Source organism: Gnatocerus cornutus, chromosome 9 (assembly GCF_029298725.1).
Source record: "Gnatocerus cornutus isolate USDA-ARS CGAHR chromosome 9, icGnaCorn1.1, whole genome shotgun sequence".
Classification (NCBI taxonomy): Eukaryota; Metazoa; Arthropoda; class Insecta; order Coleoptera; family Tenebrionidae; genus Gnatocerus; species Gnatocerus cornutus.
The window spans coordinates 2,477,053-2,487,984 of NC_142241.1; the positions used below are offsets into that span (position 1 = coordinate 2,477,053).

The window sequence follows — 10,932 nt, forward strand, 5'->3', positions numbered from 1 at the left end:
GAAAACACCAAAAAGTCCATTTCAATCGTTTAAAGAAATATAATTTACCAGAAAACGACGTATAATTATTTTTGTTTCTCTTTCTTACGATTTTTTTTTCACACATCCGAATTGATCCTCGTTTCAACTATTTTCATTTTAAATTACGAGTGTTTTACTATCATCACGTATCAAATTAATAAATTAAATACATTATTCTATTTTCGATGTTATGTCCCACGAATATGTATGTATGTACCACATTATATATTGTATAATGTCTGAATTAATTTCATATGTATATATATATTTTTTTTAGCATAGTTTCTATCATATATTATTTGTATTAATTATGATTTAATTGTTTTTTTTATCTCTCAAAATATTCTTTTGTTAATGTCGTATTTCAATTTTTGTATATTTTATATTAGTTATTACTACTATTAGATTGAGACTTCATGCATTGTTTTATGTTATATATTTTCTTATTCCTTTTGTTTCACTTTTGTAAAAATTTTGCGACTAGCCGCAAAATTTTAATTCAAGGGGGGAGGTGTTGTAATTAATTCCAGCCACCCTCATTCACATATGTTCAATTAGTCACATCTCATAACTCTCCCTTAAGACGGAGTGGGGGTGCGACTATTCCGACCACGCATTTTTCTTAGATTTTAGATTTAGTTCTTAAGAGGTACTGATCCGGACTCCAACCCGGAATGTAAATATTAGCAATAAACCACAATTTAAGGAATCTCGCTTTTTCACTAGTTAATCCCCGTAAGCACGACAGAGAAACACAACGGCACACAACAATTCCTTGCTGGTGACGTGTCAACGAAAAGGATGGTCAAAACAAAACAACCAACTTAGCGAATTTTTTATTGTTATTAGTCTAATTAGATAATTAGGTGGGTACTCAAAACATATAACATCCAGAGTGTCTCAGAACTAGCGAAGATGAGTTAATTTGCTAAAAACAAATTAATTAATGCAATATAAAATTAAACAATCAAATACGTTTCTTTTTATAACAAAAACGATGTTGCTAAGTATCTAACAATGTATGGTACATTTGAATATTGATTCATAAAATATTTGTGATTGGTTAGCGTTACATTGCTCTAATGTAAAATCTAAGGAGCTATTTCAATTTCATTTGCTTAATGCAATAATTAGGCAGAACCTGAGGTTATCGAGTCGTTCAGAAATTCTGAGACACCTACATAGTATATGCATTGATTTTCTCAAAATTATTTGTATTTATTTACCTTATAAATAAAAAGTAAATTTAGTTAAAATAAAAATCCAAAGTCCATGCAAAATTAAAATTTCAAATGTGTTACGAAAACCTGTTGCAGCTATTTTTTAAAGAGACAGCGGAAGAGGACATAACAGATAGCTATTTCCTTTAAATAACAAAAAAGTCAAGCAAACCTGCTTGGTAATCTATAATCTATAAAACCTCTATTTTTGTATCTAAAGTTTAAAGAAACTAAAAGGAAAATTTAATGAAAACCTCGAGACATTTTGCGTAAGATTAAACGGCAAAAACGGGCAGTTTTAATTTTCAGATAAAATATCGATTTCAACGTATTCTCGTAAAAAATCCCATGTTCAGTAATTACTTCATAAAAATTCTGGTGCATAGTCAAAAACACAATGGCCGTAAATTCAATAAAAAAAATTAGAATGCAACCTACAATTTAACAAGGTGCATTCTGGGTTGCCAGACTAAAAGGTATTATTTTGTTTAAACAATTACACCTTTACCCTCTAACAGTTGGAGGGTGTAAACCGGATATCAAAAATCAGCAATGTCATCGGACTAAATAAAAGTTTTTTGAAAAAAGTTGAAAGTTGTAGAAAGGGGTTGAGATTGCCACCCTCTGACGGGTGGTGGGAGTATAAGCGATATGGGAGATTACTAAGTGATTTATTTGTAATTTTTCCATGTCAAATTCAAAAGGCTACATTGCGGATTTTTCAAAATAATCGGAGGTGGTGTTTGAGGGGTTGAGATTGCCACCCTCTGACGGGTGGTGGGCGTATATGCGATATGGGGGATTACTAAGTGATTTATTTGTAATTTTTCGATGTCGTATTTATGAAGCTACATTACTATTGAAGGTTGAAATGAATAATAATTTTCTAGTTAGGTTAAGGGTTGAGTTTTACCACTTTGTTCTCATGTAGAAGGAGAATTTTGATTGAAGATGGGGCAGAAGGTCATTACGGTGTCATTTGGTCAAAAATTGTGTGAAAAAAAGACGACGATCGGTGGAAATTCGCATGTGAAAAGTGCGACCGGCATGCATGCGTCATTTGAGGCGAAGTACTGCGGCGTTTAATTTATGAAAATGAATCCGATAAAATGACGCTAACTTCAACGACGTTCCTAATTGTACCTTTATCGTGATGTTTATCTTCATTTACGGTTTTTTTCTATGATGCTAATAAGCCACAACGTATCAAGCAATTACCAGAAAAATATTTTCGTCCGGACAATCTCGTACTTTATTACCTGTCATTGTGTAAAGATTAATTAATACCAAACCAGAAATCTTTACCTAGTCAGTACTGTAGTGTCCCACTTCAAATTTAAATTTCAAACTTTTCGCGCCACAACGACAGCAGGAATTTTTGCGTTAAGTTGGTGGACTTGGTAGTTCACCGCCGCCACAGCGGAGAAGGCGGGCGACGCCGGAGGCATTCATTCTTGGTACGACTTTGGTAGTTACCAAGGTGCTGTGTTATCGAGTGCGTTTCGCCAAATTTTTCCAAGTGTTAATTTTAATTCCTATTTTGTTTTAATTTTTCATTTTGTGTTTTGTTAATTTGTAGTTTGTCAAAATCTTGTAAATAATTTTTTTTTAAACCCATTGGCTTTGACGGGCGTGTAGTGACTCTTTTAGGGCTTCTTGTAGAAGCGCTTGTGTGTTGTCATCTTTTGGTATGTAATAATTTTTGTCATTTGTTGTCTTAAGAAGGAAGTTTCTCCGGATTCATGTAAAGTAGCTATTTTCTGTACAATTCTAAAGTAACGCGTTTTTCCGATGACGTAAGCGTCTGGATTCAATCAGTGTTCGCCCACCGTCCGATAAGACACGTGCAGAAGCAGTTTAGATTCGTGGAAACCCGATACTTTTGGGAACTTGAATTTTATTCGATTCTGTTCAAGGAATTTTTACTGTTGAGTTCGAAGGATTAAAAATAGAATAGGATTTTAAAGAAATTGTGAAATACATCAAATTAACTGGGAATGTCTTTTTGAATCGCTCTATGTCATTCGTGAGCAAAAACGAGTACATTTTTCCTAAAGTCCACGACTTTCTCTTCCATTGTATTTTATTGAAACTGAAACTGAAAATTTATATGTTTATGTATTTTATGTATGTCCCTTGTTTTCGTAGCTGCTCTGTACTTGTCCGAACCCAATGCTCCTTTCCAGATTTTCTTCGTCACAAAAGACTCAACATAACAAACAGCCTCTCGCGTTAATATTAGTAGATTTTTCAGAGTGTGATCAATTCAAAATTAAACTTTGATTTTGACTTTCGAAAACCCTCCAGTGCTGGAAGCTTGTTACGTGGGACTCGCGGGGTAGTCAGGGTTCACCTAACTAGCGGGTCTTCCGCGGGTGAGATGTTGGTTACTCTTAATCTGGCCATAATTTGTTAGTACTCTCGATAAGGCACCGCCTGTACTATGCTTGCGGAATAGGAAGGATTATTTTCGGGTCTTCCGAAAACCTAATCCCGTCCTGTTTCTGTGTGTCGCCTTTGAAAATAATTAACTTTTATTATTAATGTTTATTGATAAATTGTTTGTATATGTTTACTTGGTAAATTGTGTGTTGTTTTTCATTGTTATATTGTTTTCAATAATTTTTGTAGTTTGATCACACTCACAACAGAGCGAATGGGAGATTTTTGTAGTTCTTTTGATGTAATTCACTTTCCGTTAATTTGTTTATTGCATTTTTGTACCGAAACGTTTCTTTGTAAAGTGACTTCTTTTGACATTAAAGATTATTAAGAATTTTGTAACATGATCAGTTCGTCTGTTCAAATGCTTGTAATTCTTGAACAATTAGCTGTAAAATTTAAATCAAAACCATTCAAACTTTTAAAGTCTGAATAAAACAAGTTAAACCACATTTGGTCTGGTGTATTTTATTGCTTTGTGTTGGTACGCTCTTCCCCAAAAGACGATGCACTGCTTTGTATCCAACGAACATCCGCCTTCACAACACAACGTAGGTCCTAGCCGTTTCAGACGATCACGATTTTCGGCCATTTTATTTATTTTAAATTTCGCGGTTCTTGAGTTTGGCGGTTCATTTGAATTTTGGCGGAATTGGGTTACAGATCATTACAGTCCTGTCAATGTTACAATGGATCACAAACCAAAACACCAAAGAATCAAACATCCCAAAGACACCGCCAGCACTTTATCTCAAATATGTTTTATGTGAGTACACTAAACTTGCCAACATCACATTTCAATTATTTAATTTAGCTACGCCATCAAGTTGTTGAAAAAAGGGTGTCACACTCCTTTTACAGAAGACGATTTATACGAAGTTCCCAAAAACCTGAGATCACAAAAACTAGAAAATATGTACGAAATCTCCTTGGAGGACAACAGTGCTTTTCGCAAAACATTTCTAAAATGTTTTGGACTTTGTTTTTTTAGTCTTGGACTGATGAAACTACTAGCCGATACAATTTTCATGTAAGGAATCAAATCGCTTTGAGCGTTTAATACGACCGATTTTACAGTATCAGCGAACCTCATCTTTTAGAAAAAGTGTTGTATTATTTGAAAAGAGATTACTTTACTGCGGGGTTTTATCTGGTGGTAATGACACTTTTCAAGTTCTTAAACAGTGTTTTTACACAGAATTACTCTCTTTACATGGAAGGTTTCTGCTTCAAGGTGCGCACAAGACTGTGCTCTTTACTATACACGAAAATATTGACATCGAATCTGACCCACACAGACACGTTATTTGGAACTGTTGTCAGCCTCTTTGCTAAAAACGCCATCGTCATCGATAACTTCATGAAAACTGCGAACGAGTTGTGGATAACATTCGTAAAACTAACTGTAGTTTCGTACTTTCTCTACTTGCGAATTGGGCCCACAGTTTTAGTCGTTACATGTATAATTTTAGTGGTACTACCAGTGCATGGTAAGCTTTGAAATATTTCAGAATTGCTCAACCTCCAATGTTGCAGGTTTGATTGGAGAAAACATCATGTTTTTTAAAAAAGAAATGTTTGGGGAAACCGCGCAACGACTCTCTTTCCTGGCGAAGAAAAACCGGTCCAAAACTTTGGAAGCTAGAAGGTGTAATTGTGTCAAAGTGTTAAATCAAATTAACTGTCAATTTGCAGTCAAGAAGTTCTTCTACTTGAAAGCGTTCGGTTTTACCATTGGGCATTTAACAATGAGGGCGATATTGTATGTGTCAATTTTAGCTCATCTTCACGTGGGAAGTGAGGCGTTGCTTTACCTTCTTTTTTACATTTCTATGTTGTCGGAAAGTCTGAGCACGAAGCTTCCACAAGCAGTTTATTCAACATCGGAGTTCCTTGCAACGCTTAGAAAGTATGAAGAAGTTTTTGAAGAAGTAGGATTGCTCCAAACCTCTCGAACTGACTTGATGGAGCCGTGGGTCTTTGATTCTACCATTCGCCAGAATATCTTGTTTGGCCAACAGTTTGATGAGGGTCGTTACAAAAAAGTCTTAGAACTATGTGAACTATCGGAAGACGTGGACAGCTTGGAGAATCGTGACCTGGCGATGGTTGATGGTAACTCGAGTTGTAGCTTGAAGTATAAAATCCATTTTGCTAGAGCTACATACACACAAAAGGGCGAGGATTTCTGGACTGCAAGTTTGGACAAGTCGCGAGTTTCTTTTAAAGATAACGAAGATAAAGACGACAAGTTGTTAGACGTAGAAGACTTTTCCAGCAAGTTCAGGCTCCAATCTTACAAGAAGTACTTTCTTCTGACGGGTGGTCTTGCCACGTTTATGATAGTTTTCACCTCTTTTGTAATGCTACAAGTTGAAGATAGTTACATGAATAATTTACTGACTTTTGAGTATGTATGCTACGAGTGTAAACTTTGAACTTACGATTTGTTTAAGGACGAACATGACAAGTACCAAAAGCCCGAAACTAAGAATTTGGTACCAAACATATGGAATCATGAATCTGCTCTTTGGAGCGACTTTCTTGGTAAAAAGCTTCGTCGTCTTTAACTTCGCCAAGAGGTGTTCGATGAAATTGCACAAAACTTTGATTAACAACATTTCGATGGAGTTTTGTCAAAACAACACCATTAGAAGCCTCATTAACCGATTTTCTAAAGACCTCAGTGCAGTTGATGAGGTGATACCCTTTTTGTTTGGTGATCTACTTCAGGTAACAAAACTGATTGGAATACAACACTCTACTTCTGTTTTCCAATAGATCTTACTTCAAATTTTTGAAATCGTTGTTGCGATAGTTTACATAAACGTGTTGTTTTTGATTCCAACGTTTGTCCTCTTTGTTGTGTTGTTCATACTTCGTCAGTGGTTTCTCGAAAGCCTAAGAAATTTCAAAACTCTTGAAGCATCAAGTAATGGTAAGTTTGTCTGACTTCCTAAAACTGAGTTATATTTTCAGGTGTTAGTCCTATAATTGGATACATCAGTGCAACTATGAACGGTTTAACAACAATTGGTTCTTTTAACATGAATAACAAACTCAAGGAAGAATTTCATGAACATTTAATAAACCAACACACTTCTGCGTCTTACACTCTTCACTGCATGTTAAAAGCGTTTGGTTTCCTACAAGACTTAGTTGTTACACTTTACACTGTAATAATTGTAGTTTATTTTATTTGTACTAATCGTAAGTAGCGAAATTTTAAAAATATCGCATAAGATTGTTTTTTCAGAAAATGAAAGTGTTACCATTATACAAATAACTCTCTTAGCGTGGTGGTTGAAATTAGGATTCCACAAATGGACTGAATTGGATATTCAAATGATCTCGTTCGAGCGACTGTTGAAGTATGAAAAATGTCCTGAAAATGATGATGGAATTCGATTGCAAATTTCGAAGAGATCGACAAGAACAAGTTTTGATAACAAATGTTTTGTTGGGGATGGAACTAGTAGAAATGAAGACAAGGACGAAACATTGATAGATCTGTAATGATAACTAATAAGTTAATATGTAACATTACAGTGTTTTTCTTTTGGTTTTCCTCTTTTGTCAAAAGCATTTCACCTTTTCTCAAAAGTGTTTCCCCTCGGCAAAAAATAGAGTGCTGGTTTTCAAACACATTCCTCATTTGTCAAAACAGTTTCACGTTTTGTCAATTGAAAGTCACGACTGATTTATTTCTTGAAATGGATCGTGAAATACGACGAAGCACAAAAATTTCAAACGAAAAGCGTGCATTAATTATTAGAGGCATTAACAGCGGTCGGACGGCAGCGAGTATAGGACAACAATTCAATGTATTAGCAAACACTGTCGAAAAATTTTCGCAACATACCAGAAAACCAACGAGGTGGCGAAGAGAAGTGGTGGGCACCGTCCAAGAAAATTAACCGAACAACAAAAACAAGAAATTTGTGACTGGATGGATGACGATTCTTCGTTAACTCTTCAATAGATAAAAAAAAACTATTAAAATAGGTTCCCGAGTTGCAAATAAGTCTATCAACTATAAACAAGGCTACTAAAGAATTTCATTTTTCTGTTAAGAGAATTTCGAGGGTTCCAGATAGACGAAATACACCAGAAACCATTGAAGCTCGATTTGAATATGCAATACAATACAATAGAATAATGGTTGAACGAGAAAAAGTGTTTTTCATCGATGAATATGGAATTCAAGTACACTCAAGACGGTCGCACCAAAAACTGTCGAGCAAACAAAGTAAAAGCACAATTACGGGGTCGAAATTACTCTATTGCTGCCGCAATGTCTGTAAATTCCTTGTATTTATTTACAGTTCAAGACAGGCCATACAACATTAAACATTTTGAAGAATTTTTGATAAACTTGATCAATCATTTACAACAAGACAATGTTAGAGGCGCTCATTTGGTGATGGACAACGTGAGATTTCACAGGACTGAAGAAATCCAACAATTAATAAGAAATCATGGTCATTTTCTAATATTCTTACCCCCCATACGTCCCTTTTTAAACCCTATAGAAGAGTTGTTCAACCAGTGGAAAAATACTATTAAAATAAGTCAACCAGTAAATGAAGGTGACTTGTATGCTAAAATACATACTACTTCTGAGGCAGTAACACAGCAGCATTGCCAAATTACGTTAGGCACATGGAAACCTATTTAGGAGACTGCCTTAACAGGAATGAGTAAACTATAAAATGTTACTTCTGGACCAGGGCATTTGGCGTGTTAAAAAACAGGACAGAATCCTACAAATTTAGCTGTTTGCTCAAAAGTCAACAACCAAAAAAGGCAAAAAACCTCTCAAACAGCATTAATTTTTATCCACTCCAAAAGTACCCAAATATCTGTAGACCACCAAAAATTGGGCTCACGAAAAAAAGGGGTAGAATTCTACAAATTTAGTGTTTTTCCAAAAGTAAACAACCGAAAAAGATCTAAAAAACTTAGAAAATGCCTTGTTTTTAAACACCCCAAAATGGTTTTCTATTTCTGGACCAGGGCATTTGGCGTCTTAAAAAACAAGGCAGAATCCTACAAATTTAGCTGTTTTCTCAAAAGTCAACAACCAAAAAAAGGCAAAAAAAAACCTCTCAAAAAGCATTAATTTTTATCCACCCCAAAAGTACCCAAATATCAGTAGACCACCAAAAATTGGGCACACGAAAAAACCGTTAAAATCTCCCAAAATCATGCAAAATTATCTCAGGAGCACTCTGAAAAACTTTCCAAATCCGTTGTTTTTAGACATTCCAAATGGCTTTGTATTTCTGGACCAGACCAGTTGGCGCATGCAAAAAAAAGTAAAAACATTACCAAATCAAAGAGGTATATTTGGCGCCCTACAAAACAAGGCAGGATCCTAAAAATTTATGTTTTCCCAAAAGTTAACAACCGAAAAAGACATAAAATCCTTCAAAAATCATAGTTTTTAATGTGAGCAAAAAATACTCTAAAGTTTCTTTTCTTGTAAATCAATAGCCCATCAGAAATTGGACATATGAGAAAACTGTTGTAAATCATCCAAAATCAAACCTAATTATGTTAAAAGCACCCAAAAAAAACCTTACCAGAATTCCTTGTTTTGAGTCACCCCAAAATGTATTTACTTCTAGACCAATACATTGGCGCATGCGAAAAATTCACCGGTCGGAATGGCGACTGGTAAAAATATTAGACAAATAAGAGCTCTTGTTTTTAAATACCTCAAAATAGATGAACCAAGTATTACGCTTCCCATCTACGATTATGCACATTGTTAATATTAGTTAATAAAAATCTGCCATCTAGCAGAGAAAAAGAGAATAAAGTCTTCCTGTCTGCGACTCACAGATCGTTAAACCTAGCTTAATTGTCTATGCTGTGACTAAACATAAGGCCCTTTAAAATTTTTTGGAATTTTTTGATTCGTTTTGAAATTCAGGCGAAGCCCTCATGAGCGTCCACACAGTGGACTAGTGCGTAGCATGCGGAGCGAATTTTATTTTACAACTAGAATATATTCTATCGCTATGAAAAAGATTTTGCGCTTTATCAAGATTTGAACACGCAACAAATGAGCGCACATGTTTAAAGTGCGACGCTTAAACTTCTGGGCTAACACGGTTCTGTTTTATCAGCACGCCTATAATGGATTTTATACAAACGGTTTCGGATTGAATGTATTACGTTTATGCTAATTTTCTTATTAATTAAAAAAATTGAATTTAGGTTGTTTTTGTTATATCACAATTAAATTTTGTTACAATATAGGCAGTATAGTATAAAAAATTAGAGACAAAATTTTAAACCACGGCCATTTAAACATTCACATTTCATGTGCATCAAAAGTTCAGTCTGCTCTGGATTGCCACTTTCCAGCCATTTCAAAATTTCGCTTACACTTTCGGAAAGATTCTTTCAAATCCGCCAAAGTTTTACAGCATTCCTTCACAAACATCTTTATGCTGTCTCAAGATTTCAACAAACATCCACAACTATTTTGAGAATTGATGTGAATTCAAATTGGAGCAAACGAAATAAGAATATTTCTGTATATTTGGCGTGACACTTTTAATTATGTATTATTATAATAAGTGAAATAACTGATAAATAAAATAATTGACTAGTTCTTTGAAATTTGTCAGATTAGTGACATCTGAAAACTCTAACCTTAAAAATGGCATGGTGGAACTAAAACGTTGGTTTCACAGTCGAAAAGTTACTAAAGTCACGTGAGTTAGTTCCGTATAATGAAAATACATACAGTTTGGGGAATTGACACCCGATGCATGGAATTAAATTTAATAGAAAGTGGGGGACACCGAGCGAGAAAGAGATTCTTGCATTCTTTCATTCTCACACACATCAAGAAACATGAATTTTCGGTGAGTCCAAGACCGATTAATGGACAAATAGATGAGCGCAACAAAGAAAACCATAATTGCCATTGGAGCGAGTAAGATAAAAATAATTTACCCCCATCAGCGCGAATGCATGCGTCGTGGCATTGTTTTATCATTTTTGGCAAGACGAGGTGTTAACATGATTGCTCCTTTAGTAATTCTTCGCTATTAGAGGGATTTGGTCCTTCGAATGCAAAATGCAACAATTTTATTTTTTTATGAGTAATGATAGGCATTGTATTTCTCAATGAATTTGAGTTACAATTTTCGAGAACTTTGTCGCTAGGATGCATTGAGGGGAGTAATGCCACCCACTGACACTACTCCTCTCCCACTTCTTATTAAAATTG

General features: G+C 34.9%; 2 protein-coding genes across 2 annotated transcripts; both read left to right on the top strand.

Moving 5' to 3' along the window:
- Positions 1-3,883: 3,883 nt before the first annotated feature.
- On the top strand, positions 3,884-5,184 carry LOC148167751 (ATP-binding cassette sub-family C member 4-like). Its single transcript, XM_088046433.1, has 3 exons — positions 3,884-4,449; positions 4,498-4,713; positions 4,761-5,184. The coding sequence occupies exons 1-3, from the start codon at positions 4,190-4,192 to the stop codon at positions 5,182-5,184; spliced, it is 900 nt and encodes a 299-aa protein (XP_087902559.1). The 5' UTR covers positions 3,884-4,189.
- A 63-nt stretch (positions 5,185-5,247) lies between these two features.
- On the top strand, positions 5,248-7,229 carry LOC148167752 (putative multidrug resistance-associated protein lethal(2)03659). Its single transcript, XM_088045221.1, has 6 exons — positions 5,248-5,331; positions 5,379-6,093; positions 6,140-6,416; positions 6,465-6,615; positions 6,663-6,893; positions 6,940-7,229. The coding sequence occupies exons 2-6, from the start codon at positions 5,432-5,434 to the stop codon at positions 7,197-7,199; spliced, it is 1,581 nt and encodes a 526-aa protein (XP_087901347.1). The 5' UTR covers positions 5,248-5,331; positions 5,379-5,431; the 3' UTR covers positions 7,200-7,229.
- The last annotated feature ends 3,703 nt before the right edge of the window (positions 7,230-10,932 follow it).

Bases quoted from the DNA above. Each gene is read 5' to 3' on its own strand.
- LOC148167751 (XM_088046433.1), top strand. From the start codon at position 4,190: ATGCACTGCTTTGTATCCAACGAACATCCGCCTTCACAACACAACGTA. The intron at 4,450-4,497 runs GTGAGTACACTA...TATTTAATTTAG, and splicing joins TTATCTCAAATATGTTTTAT to CTACGCCATCAAGTTGTTGA. The intron at 4,714-4,760 runs GTAAGGAATCAA...CCGATTTTACAG, and splicing joins CTAGCCGATACAATTTTCAT to TATCAGCGAACCTCATCTTT.
- LOC148167752 (XM_088045221.1), top strand. From the start codon at position 5,432: ATGAGGGCGATATTGTATGTGTCAATTTTAGCTCATCTTCACGTGGGA. The intron at 6,094-6,139 runs GTATGTATGCTA...GATTTGTTTAAG, and splicing joins AATAATTTACTGACTTTTGA to GACGAACATGACAAGTACCA. The intron at 6,417-6,464 runs GTAACAAAACTG...GTTTTCCAATAG, and splicing joins TGTTTGGTGATCTACTTCAG to ATCTTACTTCAAATTTTTGA.